This window comes from Grus americana, chromosome 18, assembly GCF_028858705.1.
Source record: "Grus americana isolate bGruAme1 chromosome 18, bGruAme1.mat, whole genome shotgun sequence".
Lineage (NCBI taxonomy): Eukaryota > Metazoa > Chordata > Aves > Gruiformes > Gruidae > Grus > Grus americana.
This window is the reverse complement of record NC_072869.1, coordinates 13,343,238-13,358,156: the sequence shown is the minus strand read 5'-3', so window position 1 is coordinate 13,358,156 and position 14,919 is coordinate 13,343,238. Positions and strand designations below refer to the sequence as shown.

The 14,919-nt window shown below is 51.6% G+C and overlaps 1 protein-coding gene across 2 annotated transcripts in view; it reads left to right on the top strand.

Moving 5' to 3' along the window:
• Nucleotides 1-6,785: 6,785 nt before the first annotated feature.
• The window catches only part of MAP2K4 (mitogen-activated protein kinase kinase 4), a 102,699-nt gene continuing 94,565 nt past the window's right edge, over nt 6,786-14,919 (top strand). Inside the window, exon 1 of one of the 2 annotated variants that reach the window (XM_054846295.1) lies at nt 6,786-7,088. In XM_054846295.1, coding sequence (XP_054702270.1) covers nt 6,989-7,088 — 100 coding nt within the window. In that variant the 5' untranslated portion in view covers nt 6,786-6,988. The remainder of the gene's footprint in view (nt 7,089-14,919) is intronic. The other variant, XM_054846296.1, reaches the window with a different exon arrangement.

Below are 14,919 nucleotides of genomic sequence, written 5' to 3'. Positions count from 1 at the left end.
GGCACCACGGGGGCGGAGCTGCAGGGCCGCGGGGGCGGGGCGACGGGACGGAGCCTCCCGGAACCCGCCCCCCGCGCGGCGGCAGCGCGCGCCCCGGCGGCCGGGCCCGAGTCTGGCTGCGGGCGGGGCTGCCAGGGCCCCTCAGCGCGGCCTGCTCATAGCTACCGGTACCTTGGAGAGGATTGAAAAACGCTTGTTTACAAAATCGGGGCAAAATCCAGAGTTGTGCAGCCCTCCCCACATCGTGAGCCTGCTTGTACGTGTGAGAGATTCGTGTTTGTTATAGCTAACTTGGGCGGTGGGTGTCTGAAGGGGGTTTTCCTCTGCGGTGGAAATAACAAAGCTGACCAAGCTGGCATGGCTGAAGAGCAGGAACCGTCTCCACAAAGGCCTGGTGTTACCCAGCAGGAGTGAGCACCAAGTCCCAGCATCCACCGTGAGCTCCCCGCAGGTGGCTTATGTCTCCCCAGGGGTCGTGAGCAGATGTGGCACTGGGTGTCACAGCCGTGCCAGGGCCTGGAAATTCGGTGATGTTGAAGAACCGCGGGTGTGGGGGAGGAATAGCGAGTTGGGGATAGGAGCAGACTTCTTTCTTTTCCTTGCCAAGCCACTGGGACTTAAATGGAAAATTTTGTAATGGCTGAACAGTTTAGGGTTAGGTTTGTATTTAAGAGATTCAGACTTTTCGTGTAGTCTGGAGAACAAAAAGGATATTGCTCAAAGTAGTACTGCCTCTTCATTCACTGATCATTTATGACCAAAAGTGATAATTAGTGATGAACTGGAAGTGGGCCCTTCAAAAAACGTTATAGCTACCACATCCACCTACCAAACTGAGTCTCCATCAGATCTTTTCTCCCAGGGATTTCAGTACAGCGTAATACAGCGCCCTCAGTCCCCAACAGAATTAGGTTCTGCTGAACTGTTATGAGGAGGACATATGAATGTTTCTACATTTGTGGAGAGCATTAATGCTCATTTCTCCTGTTATTTTTAACTGAGTCTTTCCTTGAGCAGGTTATGAGAGATGAAATTACTGCAGAGAAAGTCACAGAGAAGTAAGAGCTGTCTTCGTAAATGGCTGCCATTGTTACAGCTCCACTGAGTAGGCATTATGGTTCATAATAATTGTGTTATTTTGTACATTAAACAACTGCTGGCAGCTGCAGGCAGAACAGCAGGCCATGTTCATGATAACTGAATCCCTCCCGACATTTAAATTGATTCACATTCCCATCCTGAAGCCCAGGAAAATTAAACCACTCTCTACAGGCACCCTGAAGAGAGCGACTTCCCTATTCACAAGCACTCCAGGCAGGGACTAGAAACGCTTAAAGGAAAGCTGGGGAGCTACACTCCACATTTTGTTCTCCTCTTACCAAACCCAGCTTGACTAGCTTGATTAGCAAGAGCAATAGTCCAAACGTCCCTGCAGTTTCTCAGTAGGTCCCCATGGAGCTGCACTCGTTGGCTGAGGCACCATGAACTACATCATACTCCTGATTCAGGTTTTTTAAGGAGGCAGGACCTCACTGGAGAGCACTCAGTGACATTTGTCTTTGTGGTGTAACCTCTGTCCCCAGATCTTCAGTCACCCCCTCACCTTGAAGGACCAGTGCTCCAGTAATGAACCTATTAATGTGCTGGAGTAATGAGTCCCTTGCATGCTTTGTTGCCAGGTCCAGGATGGGCTTTTGAATGTCTTTTCTAAGGGAGGGGAGGTGTCTCAGGCTGGAAAACGGAAATGTCAAGGATTAAAAAGCAACAATGGTGTTAATAAGAGAGAAGTATGTCAGAGACAGTGTGTCTTTCATTAGAGTAATTTATATGACAGGAAAATAAAAGCAGAGAAGCTTTTCAGGCACACCACCTCTTTGTGTGGGAAACAAAATTATGAATTACTGTACATTTTTTCTTGCAAAAAGAAAATTCAGCTGTGATGAACTCCATGAATCTCATTTGTCCAGTCCCAGGTCATAAGCTATTGCACCTGGTTTCGGTGCCCGGCTGGGCTGCTGTTTGCCACAACACTGGTGCAGGGCTGCAGGTCCAGAGGGGACTGCAGCTTCTGGAGAGCAGCTGGGAGAAACTGGTGCAGACTGCGAGAGAGGCAGAGGAACAGCCAGGGCAGCACAGCCAGGGCCCTGCCTGCGGTGGGGCAGGACTTCTGCCATGGGGCAGGGGCTGCAGGGCTGGCAGAAAGCAGCTTCTCCTGGGCCCTTGGGAGGGACGTTGTGGAGGGTTTGGCAACTCTGCAAGCGAGCGGAGTTCAGTGACAAGAGCAAGAGAGGGCAAAAGGCCTGCCTGCCTCCCGTGAGGACAGGGCGGGAAGGAGGGGATGGCTTTACCTACCGTGGCAGCTGAATCTGTCTCGTTCATTGCTGCGCTAATTCAAAAGCAATCGGGCTGTAGCGTGTTTTAAAAATATAAAGGATTTTTAGTGTTTGGTGTGCTTACTGCAAAGAAAAGGTCGAGGTTCACTTTAAAACTTTACCAACTATCATGAGCACTTGCTATAACCACCCCTGCTCCGTGGATTTACCAGACTCTCTGAAGACAGTCTCCAGCAATACTGCTTTCTCCCATAAGAGGGAGGCCGAGAACATTCAGTACCCTTGAGTATAATTTGAGCTACTTGAAAATTAGTTCCTCAATACTAGATAAAACATTTTCCCTCCCTGTGCCTCTCTGGAGCTTGCGACTTAGCCCGTAGAAGCCTGAGCTTATTTAAAGTTCGGCAACCCCGCCTGTAAAGGACAGAGGCTTTCAGATGAGGGTGCCGCAGCCAGGCTGTGATATCGCGAGTGCCAGGCTGTTTCCCAAGAGCCTGTACCAGGGATATCAGTGAAACATTGCCACAGCCGCCCATCCCAGTGACCAGCTCCGTAATAGCGCTCGTCTTTGTGGACACCGGTGATGCTGCCGTGAACGACCGCAGATTGGTTTTGATCGGATCTAAACTGGTGCAGGGACTCCGGGTGGAGAGGTGAAGGGCTCGGGGCTTTGGTGTGTTCCTGGCCCAAGGGCCCTGACTGCAATTCAAAGAGAGACATCTGCAGATAAACGTGTGTTACACGGTCGGTATTGCCAAAGGGCTTTGGGTTTAGTGGCATTAACCCCTGGGTCAGGTGCCATGAGCAGGGAAGGATGGAGCCCCACAGTCACTGATTCACTACCTTCAGGGGATACATGTCGCAAGTGTTCAACAGATTGACCTTCTTGTCCTTATTATAATCCTATATTACAAACCTTCTTCCTACCTCATTAGTTTTAAAGAGCTCACCCAAATTGATCTTGTTTATGCTTTGTCAGCTGCTTTCTTTAATCCTAATTTAAAGTAATTCTCAATTCCCAGAAAAGTTCTGGAACAACCCGTTAAACAAGACACTTGTATGCACTTGGAGTGCAGCAAGGGGGTGGACAACAGCCACCGTGAACTCATCAGGAACAAATGCTGACAAACCAGTCTGGGGTCCTGCTATGGCACAATTTTTTAGTCATAAAGTGAAAAGCAGCAGATGTCATAATGTTGACTTTAGGAAGGTTTTTAACACTAGCTGTCCTGACCCTCTATTAAAAAGATAAGACCACATGATGAGTGCAAAACTGGTGAGATAATTGTACCTCAAGTGCTAATTATCAGCGGTTGTCAAAATGGAAGGGCATATTGAAGGGATTTTTGCAGAGGTCCATTCTGACACCAGATCTTTTTAATTACTTCAGTTAACAGCCTGGATGATTAACACCCATGAGTGCCTTACTAAACCTGCAAATTACTCCAGGCTGCGAAGGGCAGCAAAACCAACAGAATTCAGCACCAGACTGGCAAATGAGAGAAAACTGAAACCTATAGGGCAAAATTCAACAGGTACAACTTTGAGTATTACCTTTATGAACAGTGAGCAACACAAATACAAGTAAGGGAACAACTGGGTGGATGCAGTTTTTCAAGAAAGAGTCCAAGGTATAACGGAAAGCAAACTGAACACCAGCAATGGGAAAGGCAACCACCACTCCAGAGCATACAAGCCAGGAGTGTAGCCTCCAAGGCAAGCTGGAGTAATATGCCTAGCTAGGGACACAGTGCTTCCAAAAATGCAGATCAACAGAAAAAAAGTCAAATGAGGTCAGCGAGGATGCTGGAGGTACAGAAAACATGAAGAAAGGCTGAAAGAAATGAGTTGATGTAGTCTGTAGAAGAGAAAGCCGGAGCGAGGAGGGGAAGGGAAACATTACAGTCATCAAGTGCCTAAGAGGTCATTCCAAAGGCGGCCATGGCCATAGCGAACGGGGCAGGATATAAAGGATTTCAGCTCAGACAAAAAAAGCTTAAGTTAGGCTTTCAGATAATGTCAGGATAGAAGTGTGCCAGAACAGATTGCTGAAGGATGGTGCAATCTCCATCACTGGAGGTCTTTAAGAACAGGTTTCACAAACATCTGTCAGGACAGGTATTGTTGATCCTCCCAGATTTGCAGGGGGGGAAGGACAAACAGTAGGATTTTGCCTAATTGTAAGGAAACCACATGCAGGTGGCACAAAGTGAGGTGGAAGCCAGCTGTCAGCTTCTGCCAGTGTTTGTCAGCAAGCACTGAGTTTCTGTAGCATGGCCTGCAAGATGCCAACTTTGGACCTGTGTGCTTGGTTAGGGCTGAAGAGAAGGCTTCAGACAGGGAAGAGAAAGGGAAGTTGTTGAACTAGAAAGAGAGAAAGAGAGAGGGTGGGGGTGGGTGTATTTTGTGTCAGGACCTGGATTGCTTCCCCCCCCAGGAGTTTAGCTCTCAGCATTTAAGGCCAGTTTGCTGGTAAGAGCAAGCAGTTTAGCAAGCATCAGGTGGCCTTGGAGCACTTTGACAAAAAGCTGGAAGAGGTCTGGGGAGGGTGGGTGGAGAAGCCACTCTTCACCCCTTCCTTTGGGAGCTGTTTTTAGCAAAGGCTTTTACTTTGGTTCCCACCTAAGCTATGGTACAGCTGCATTGCTGCCATGCCTGGCCATGTCCTGGGAACTTGACTTAACCTCAGCCCTGCTCATTGCAGTAGACTTGTCTGGAGTCCAGGCTGAACCTGGTTACTGCTGTGGGACCTGCCCTGCTCGCCTTGCTCAGGTCTGGGCTCTTGCTGCTGAGGCCAGTGCCCATCCACTGTGTTAGCCCGACTCCTGTGACTCCTTCCTTGCAGAGCAGCTGTCCTTGGTGTTCCCTGGTATTAGGTAGGTGAAGACATAGGGTTGGGATCCCACTTTGTGCTAGGCAGTGAGGTATCTTACATGGGAGGAGAGGATAAGGGCATGCCTTCACCTGGACACGTGTGCTTGCGCTGCTGCACGCTGTGGGGTCTGTGGTCTTTGTTACAGGCTCTGCCGGGTGCTGGCACTGATGGTTACCACTCATGGTGCCCACACAAACCACATTCAGGAAGGACTGTTCTTGTGGGAAGCTCTGGGTGCAAGTGCTTCCTGCTCCTCTCCAACCAAAGCAGTGGAGGGGACGGGCTGTATGCGCCTTTGAAAGAGTCAGCAATGTCCCCAGAGAGAGCAGAGATCAGGGTGGGACAGTGTAGGGTAACAGCCAAAGTTCAAACCCAGTAAATAAGTTACTGGGATTTTGGCTTGACTGTGTATGGAGGTGACGGTGTTCCCCAAGGCAAAGGAAAGCTGCATCCCTGGCAGGGAAGAAGATGACTTTGCTGGACTAGCAGGAGTTGGTAGGACCAGCTCTGCCCCCTTTTCCCACCTCCTGAGAAAGCTCTGCAGAGCGTGAGATATTCACTGGAGAGCAGGGTTTGGGCAGAAGGCTGGGCTCCTTCTGTGCCCTGGGGACTACTTCTTGGGTCTCAGCCCATCTCCCTGACCCCACATGCAGCTGAGCAGAGAGACCAGAAGACTCCAGGAGAGGAGAAGCTGCTTTCCCTAGCTCAAAGTACAAGTGTCCCCAGCTCTTTCATTAGCAGATCTCAATTCATAAAGGAGGTCAGTAGTATTTCTGTTCCACAGATAGGGAAACAAGGACTCCTGTTGGCAAAGGGACTTGCCCAAGTCATGCAGCAGGCTGGAGAGAGACCCCACATCTGTGGGGGACCTGTTTCATTGCTCTAATTCCTGGCATGTGCTGCCCCTATGACCAAGGGTGTAAGTTTGCTGGATTAGAGGTAGGATCAGAAACTATGTGCTGGAATGGACAGCAGTGGCTAAGGGAGGAAGAAAATGTGGAGGACACCGATGGTGGCAGAAAGGGGATGATGCCCAGGGTGTCATGGAAAACACAGAAGGAAGTTATGCTCTGTGGAGGCCAGGGGAGAGGTCTCAGGGAAGACATAAGAAGTTAGCAAGTAGCTGCTTGTGTGGGAGGAAAAGTCATGGGTGACGATGAGAAATGCGATAAAACCGCTTAGACCAACTGCTGGCCTTCAAGCGGCCTCCCCGAGCAAGAAGAGGGGAGACGGAGAGCAGATCGTGGGCACCCGCGGCCACGGGGGCTGCCGGGGCAAAACGTGGCGGGACGCGGTCGTGGTGGGGCCCAGCGCCGCGCAGGGCTGCCGGGGGGAGCCGTGGCCCAGCGGGGCGGAGGGCGAGGGGAGGGGGCGATGCCCCTCCTGCCGGGGGGAGCCGAGCGGGGGCTGCTGGCGCCGGGAACGGGGACCCCGGGGACGCGCAGATCCCGGGGAAGGGAGCGCGGCGGGGCGGGCGGGGGTCCGGCGGACAGCCCGGCCGAGCGCGGCCCCGGGGGGGGGGGGGGGGTGGGGGCTTCTCCCCTCCCCGCGGGAGGCAGCGCCCGCTCCCGCCCCGCCGCAGCGGCTGCCGCAGGGCGCCGGGGCTGCGGGCGCCCCGCCTGGGAGGGGTTAAGCGGCGGCCCCAGCCCGGGGGCGGACGGGGCGGCTGCGGCGGCGGCAGCAGCGGCGGCTGCTATACGGCGGCGGGGCTCTAGGTGTCCTGCCTGGGAGGGTCCCTGCTGCATTGCAGCCGCCGCGCTGCTCCCTCTCCGCGCACACAATGGCGACTCCCAGCCCCAGCAGCGGCTCCGGCGCCGGCGGCGGGAGCGGGCCGGGCCCGGGCGGCCCGCAGGCGCACGCCGCCGCCAGCAGCATGCAGGGTAAGCAGCCCCGCGCTAGGCCGCGGCCCGGCCGCCGCTTCCGGGCCGGGCGGCGCGCCCCGCTCTAGGCCTCGGCGGGCTGGGCCGGGCCCCGGGAGCGCGGTGCCCGCCGCGGGTCTCGCCATGCCTGGGCCGAGCGCGGCGCCGCCGGGCGGCCGCTCCTGAGGGCGAACCCTCGAGCTGGCTGGCGGCGCCGGCCGCCCCGTGCCCCCCGCGCTGGGCCCCGGCCCGGGCGGGCCGCGGCTCTCGGGACCCCGCCGGGACCGGGGCGCGGCCGTGCCCGCCGTCCGGAGCGGCGCTGCCCGCGGGAGACCCGCGCCGCCGTCCCTCGGGGCGGCTCCTGGTCGCTGGGATGGCAGCGGGGGGGGGAAGCTCAGCCCGGCCCTGGCAGGCCCCGCTCCGGGCCTGCCGCGCCGCTCCCTGCGGCTGCCGCTTCCCGCCGCGCCCGGCACCGCTCGGCGGCCCGGCCGCGCCCGGCGGGCTCCCCGGAAGGAAGGGCGGCCCTGCCCGCCGCCGCGGCGCTGCGCCCGGGGCTGCCGAGGGGCGCGGAGGCTGCCCGGGAGCCATTACCCTCGGCGGGGGCTGCGCCGCCCCGGGCGACCGGAGCGAGCCGCGGAGCGGGACAAAGGCCGGCGGGACGCGGCTCTGGCTTCCTCCAGCCGGGGAAGATTGTGCAGCCTCTCCGGGGTGACCCGCGTAGGCCGCGGGCAGCAGCATCATCCCGCAGGCGGCTCTGGGGGGGCCCAGCCGGAGCGAAGCGGGAGCCCCGCCGTGCTGCCCGGGACGCGGCCCCGGGCCGGGGGGAGCAGGCAGGCGGCCGGGCCGGTGTTTCCGAATGCCTCGGCCTGCAGCAGCACGGCCCGGCCCTGGGGCACCCCGGCTGTGCCGCCGGCCAGCCGCAGTGCGCGGTGCTCCCTTGCCCTCTGTGCCCGCTTATGCGCTTATCTCAAGGCAGATGTTTGAGTAAAAACAGTTCAGTGGTGATCTTCTGGTTCGGTTTTGGTTTATTCTGATGGAAATTTACGGTGTTGCAGTAGGGTCATGTTGCCAGGGTTCCCGCCTGCACTTGTTGATGGTTGAGTGCTCTTGCAAAAACGGTGGATGTTTATTTTTCAGAAGAGCCACAGCAAACACCTTCCGAGTTTTTCCTTTAATGTTAGGCCACTGAAAAATACTCTCTGCTTTGAACAACCTTTTAGGCTTCATTAGGCTGAGGTGACACAATACTGGTTTATTTTATTTTTTTATTTAATATGGGGATGGTAATACTGAAGAAGCCGTTTGCCCTGTTTTGGGAACTCTTTCATTATTTTTTAATAGAAGAAGGAAAGGTCGCTCTCTGAGCGAGAGGTGCAGGTGCTCTCAGCAAATAGTGTTTGTCACAGTTGCCAGCTATAATCTGTGTTCTGTCCTGCTAGGACAAACTGCACTGAGACTGACAGGGACCTGTTCGGGCAGAGGACCGATGCTATAAACTAAAGAGTTTGATATACTTGGAATAGAAAGGTGAATATTTGCCACTTGCAGCTTCCCTCATGTGAAGCTCTCATGCTTGCTAGATGGAGTGGGCACCTCTTGGGCCCTGGGAAGGTGGCATTATCCATGTTTACAACACCTTTCGGAAACTAGAATCTCAAATCTTGCAAATTAAGTGCATAGATTAAAAACCTGTCTGCGATGTCATGAAGCCATTGCGATAAAACAAGAAATAGCCTTGTTGCAGTGCAGTTACAAATCTGTGTGTTGCCCCTTGTTTTTCTACCTGACCCCTGGTTTTTGTATTTATGAATTGTTCCCCTGAATCCCATGTATTTTCAGGGCTGAGAGTTGGTTTGCACCCTGACTCGAGCAACTGTGATGCCCTCTAAGTTTGTGATGATGTAGCACCCGCATTCTTTCTCCAGGTGGAGGAAAGGCAGTTGTTGCTTTTGTAGTTGGTTTAAAGTGGCTATTTAGTTAGGAATTCAGGACAAGGGGGCCAGTTCGATGATACAGAAGTGCTTGTGGTGAAAGCTGGTGTTAGGGGTGGTTTGGTGGTTTTTTTTGTTTTTTTTTTTTTTTGAGGTAACAGTTGAGTGTTTAGGTGCCCTGGGAGGAGCTGAGTGCAGGATCCTGGGTGGGCTCTGGAGGAGTGGGTTGCTGTGGCAGTGGAGGTGAAGGCAAGTTCCTGCAGCCAGCAAGAAACCCCATCCTGTGAGGACAACCCTCTACTGCCACACAACCGCCTGTGTGAAGCCCAGGGAGTCTCTGGGTGGGATGCGAAGGCGTGGGACATGTCTGCAGTTGCAGGTCTGGCTCCGTTCAGAGGTGTACTGTGGCCTTGCCCCAGGCATGTGTCCTGCTGACACCAAGGCAAGGTGAGCTGTCACAAAGCACACCCACCCAAAAGCGGTGAGTTTTCTGTGGTTGGGATGCCCAGCGTTTGCCTGTGGTGGGGTTGGGCGAGCACTGGCGCAAGGGAGGTGCGGTAATGCATTGCCTGGTGGGGAGAAAAGTAGGTAGGACTGTGTCAGTGTTGATTTAATTTGCTTTAAATGGTGAGGCGGAGCAGGGAAGTCATTAATCTGGAAACAAGTAATTATATTAAAAAAAAACCCAACAAAAAAACCCCAAAAAAACAAAACAAAAAAACCCCCCAAAAACCAAAAAAAAGTTTTGCTCAGTTAATTTTCAGCCAGAAACACTCTCTGACCCGGCTTGTGCAACTGCTGCTGCGAGGGAGGTGGTGGGAGTGGGAGAGGGCGGGATGGCTCTGGGGGCTGTGGCCTGCTCCTCTGGACAGCGATCCATTGCTTTTGAGTCTGTGCCCAGAGGACACGGGCTTGGGCAAGCTGGCCTGCGGTGAGAGCCTCTGGCAGGGGCTTGCTGTTTTGGTACGATGGCTGGTGGTTTTGTAAGGGGCATCTGCTGTCGGGGAGTTCGGCGATGGCTGGGGGTAGGGAGAAGGTGGGGGGTTGTGGTGCAGGGGAGAACCCTTCATGGAAATCGAGGCCTGTCATGTTGGTGTCTGGAGCTGGGGCAGCAGATTCAGAAGGTCTCTGCAGGCCACTCTGCTTTGTTTTTGATTTGATACCCTACAGCGTTTCTGATGCGCACAGGCTAAAGCCCCTCCAGGTGACAATACTGAGATGGACACCTGGCTGGTCCTCATGCTGGTCTTACTGTGCAACCATGGCCCTCAAGCCTCACAATCAAGCAAGAGATTGCTTCAGGTCTTCTCACCCTTTGTCTTTTGCATGTCGCAGCTTCGTGCTCATGTCTTCCCCTGGCTAATTGTGTCAGCCGTTCATGCCTGTGAACCCAGGAGCTTTGCTTCTTCCCAAAGGGTTCCCTTGGCCAGTGCGGTTGATGGTGCCGTGTTCAAGGCACGGTTGGCAGCTCAGAGACGAAGGAGAGCTGGAATTCTAAGTATTGAAAATAGATCCTGTTTCATAATTTTTGAAATGGTAATTTTTATTTGTTGTGTGCAAACCGAAGTCTGTCTGGATGCCGGTGACTGCTGGTGTGAAGAATTGTCCTTCTTAGTTATGTGTAGTGTCAAAAGTCCAGGAGCAGTCCTGCATATTTAGTGCCCTGGATGTTTTGTGGAGAAAACAGAGATTCTGTGGGAAGTTTGACAGTGATTTAAGGAAAACAACACCCAAACTGTAATTGGAGCAATTTTGCATTTCTCTCATTGCCAAAATTAGTAATAGTCTTTACTGCTGACATTATGTAGAAAATTATCATTTGAAGAATGGTGGTGTGAAATCCCGCAATGTAATTAATTCCAAGGCACAGGAAGAATTTTGATTCTAATTACAACCTGTGGAGTCACTCTTCCTACCTCCAGTGCCAAGCAGGAGCTGGAAGTGCTTTTAACTGGCTGTTACGGATTCAGCTCCTGTGTTGGGCAGGAGGCAGCTGGGACTTCGCGAAGTACCTGCTGCTCAGGATGCTCTGGTGTCTTGAAAGCAAAGTGTATGTACTGTATATGTCTTTTCAGAGTGTATGTGATGGTTCGGATGTGTTGAGTGGGAACTCGGATGGAATTTGGGATTCTTGGTTCCCTTCACATGCGTGGTCCTGTCTGCTCCCCCATTGAGGCCTTTGCCCTCTCTACCCCACTCCAGCCATAACCTTTCCATCTGTAGCAAAAATCAGAGAAGGTCCCTATCTGGTTAGAGAGTCCTCTGTGGATATGAGGTAATGAACCTGGACAGGGAGGTCGCCAAGGGGTCTCTGCGTATCAAGAGACGAACTAGAATCCCGCTGTCACCCTTGGGTGCCGTTCAGGACATCAGTTATGTATTGGAGTTGGGAGGTGGGTGTCTGCCTACATATGAGGGAGCTCTGCCCTGTGCCTTTCTCTGCCTGGTGGAAAAGAGCTTCGGAGAGGCTTTTGGAGAGGTAAAGAGTCATTCGTGCTCGTCAGAGGACAGAATTGGTGAGCACTGCCATCGACTTTGTCAGTCACCGTGGTCAGATGAATTTGATGTCAGTGTATAATTTACACTGTGTCTTTGGGGTAGTCATAGCTGCTTCAGACAGCGCTGTCAAAAGCAGAATATTACTTCAAACCATTTGGGGGTATCACTGTGACCAGAAGGTCCTCAGTACGGGAATTTAGTAAGAGATGCTGTGACTCCTGTATCCCCCTCCTCTTTGTGTTGCTGACTTTGTGAGTGCAGGAGTGACCGGGGCAGCTCTTCTCCCCGCTGCTGAAGGTGGTCCTGGAGCCAGGCCCAGAGGAGGAGAGGAACAAGATGGGGATGCCTCGATGTTGGACCTGCTGGGGCACCGTGTGGGCACTGTCAGAAGGTGGATTTACCTCTCTGAGCAGTGGGGCATAATGGATGGAGAAAGTAAGAGAAGCTCCAGTAAACAAAGCAGTTTGCGTAGGGAACCTCAAAGAGGGGAATTTGGGGAAGAAGAAGGCAGGGGAGAGGTGGGGGGTTGTGAAGCAAAGGGAGCAGCAAGTGAGCAGCAGATTAGGTATGAAGCAGCGTGTGAATGGCTGGGTAAAATGAAACATATGATATAGATAAGAAAACAAGGAAGATAGAAAAGAACAAGATAAGACAAGAGGGGGGACTAGAGGGGAGAGTTAATCCTTGCTCTCAGCAGGTAGTAAACTAAGCGTTATCTGTCACTGCGTATTAATTACCTGTTCTTATTCTAACGTAGGCAAAGTGAGTTGTATCTTTAGCAGGTGGGAACTGAATAAAATCAGAAGGTGACTGCATTTACTCTTGCCCACAGTGGAATTATAAAACTGGTGTGCATTAACATACGCTGCTGGTGCAAGCTGACACTGGCAGATTTGTCAGATTGATGGGTGTATGTCTACTTGGACACATTTGCATTTATTATGGAAGGTAAAGATAGTTGTGTGGTGAGCAAACCAATGTATTTCAGTTTGTTTGTGCCTACCAGTTTATTCCTGTATGGTACCTCTGCCAGGGTATGGCTGACCATAGCTGCTTTGTGTTTGAGTCTTAGTGTACACCTGCGTGTGTAGGACTGTTTTTATATGTAAGCATACATTTTTCCATTTCAGCTTTCCATTTTAGTTTACTTGTAATCAACTGACATTCTTAATGTGTCTGTTTTCTGGGTAAAGGAGCAGCTCAAAAATACTAGTTAGTCTCATCAGATGCTGGGAGGCTTTTTCAGTTATTTTATGCTGATTTGATGGAGCCAACAGGAGTGGAAATCACACTGTTGCCTGTCAAAACGAGCACCATTCAGTGACAGAAAGGTGAGTTTCGTGAGGAAGAAAAAAAAAAAAGAAAATGTATACTTTCCAAACTTGGTTTTGCTCAGGAGTCCCCCAAATTAATTTTATTCATAGTCCTGTCGTGTATACAGTGAAGCATTATTTACAGGAATCTTGTGTAACCACATCAAGCTCTGTGTGTATGAAACAAACATAAACACCTTGTTAGTGTCATACAGCTAGGATGTGATTTCTGTCTTTGAAGTCAGATGTCTTCTGTTGGATTCAGGTTTGGTAAGATTTTATGTGAGTTGAAAGAAAAATGGAGGTCTGCTTCCCAATGGGAGGAATAGCTGCTGTAGCCTGTGGAGGCTGGAAAGATAAACTCTGAGAGAAAGAAGCTGCATGGGGTGTTTGTGTAGTGCCCTGCCTGCACGGCAGGAACCGGCAGCAGATGTCCATCCAAGCTTCACTGAAGTGATGTTTATAAAGAAGGTACAAAAACCTCTGAATGGATGTGATGCTCCTGGCATCCTCTCAAAGGCTGGAGCGCACTGATCTGGGCCAGCTTTCAAAAGGTGCTGGTTATGTCCCCAGATCTCATGTACCTTATTTAAAATGGACTGCATTGTATTTGCCAAAGATGTAAATGCCTCCTTAGATGTGTATGGTTTTGTTGCCCTTTTGCTGCGTGCTGCGACAACAGCATCCTGCTCAGGGAGGTGGGAATTGCTGTGTTGCAGCAGCAGGGTGAAGAAAACTTGGTTGATTTTGGCAGTTGAACTTTTTCATCATGGTTCAGGGGTTCTCACCTTGGGATGTGGGCTCTTCCATGGATATTCTGGTCAGGATGGTTTATTATTATGTTACGGTCTGGCCTCCTGCTTTGGAGGGATGAACAAATGTTTTGGGGATTCCTGTGTTGATCCTGGTCACTTATGGCTGGGCTTTAACATCTCTTCTACAACGAGAAACCCAGACCCTGTAAAGACACCAGTTCAGGAGAATCTGTGTCTTTAAGTCAGTCGGTCCAGTAGTTACTTAATTTTTAAGTTGTTTTTTTCATATCAGTTTGGGTGGTTTCTGGTTATCGGTTGCTGGCAGAGGAGCCCTCCTCCAGCAATCTCCCTGCGCAGTCACAGTGCTGCTCGCTTGGTCTTCAGTAAAGTGAATCCTGCGCTATGTTATTTGAGTCTGCTGGCATTCCCCGCAAAGGGCTTTTATTTGTCTTCTAGATTCTCAGACTTCTTTTTATGTTGCAGACTTGTTTGATTGCAGAAGAAATGTGTAAGTGGTGGGTAAATGACAGTGCAGTGCCTGTTGAGCACTGAAAAATGTCTTCCTTTTAAAAAGATGTGTTGCTATAGCTGGATTAATTAACGTGCTGTAGTTAACTCATGCTAAGTCCCTAGTGAGAGACACTTCACCTGTGTGTGTTCAGTTCCTCTCATAGATAACTTGAATACTGTCTCTCTGCTGGGCTTTGGCAGTGGAAGAGCTAATGCATGTTAGTTATCCCTCCATATGCACATGCCACTCTTTGGTGATGGTGACACTTCTGTTCGGAGGGTATCTGAAAAGCCATGAGGCTCACCCCTCGCATAGGCAACTGACTTGGATGTTTAGGGTGACTGTTAAAATATCAAAATACTTAATTATCAAAATCAATGAGAAAGGAGGTGCTCCAAGTTATTCTGAAGGTGTCTGGGGCAAAGTCCTTGTCTGTAAAGCACGAAATAGCAGGGAGAGCGCATTTCATCTCCTTCTCCTGTGACGGGCTTGCAAGAAGGATTTGCGCAGCCTTGAAGCCCTCTTTGGTTTTTACTTGGGGTTCTTCTGGTTGTCCGAGCAAGACAAAGTAATTTTTGCTGTGACTCTGCACCCTGTTTTCTGCCCCAACCCCACCTCCTTGTACCATTGCTGAGTTATCTCTGTTACACATCTCTTGCAGAGGTTTGCTAGGTGAATTTGTATAAACTGTATGTGAGATGCTTGGAAAACTGCCACTGCAGGTGGCATGACACGTGGCGGCCTCTCAAAGGCGTATTCCTGTGTTACAAGATTTGTATTGACTGCAAGTGCTGGTACAGATATACCTTGAACATATACGGCCCCTCTCTCTGTTCACTCTGT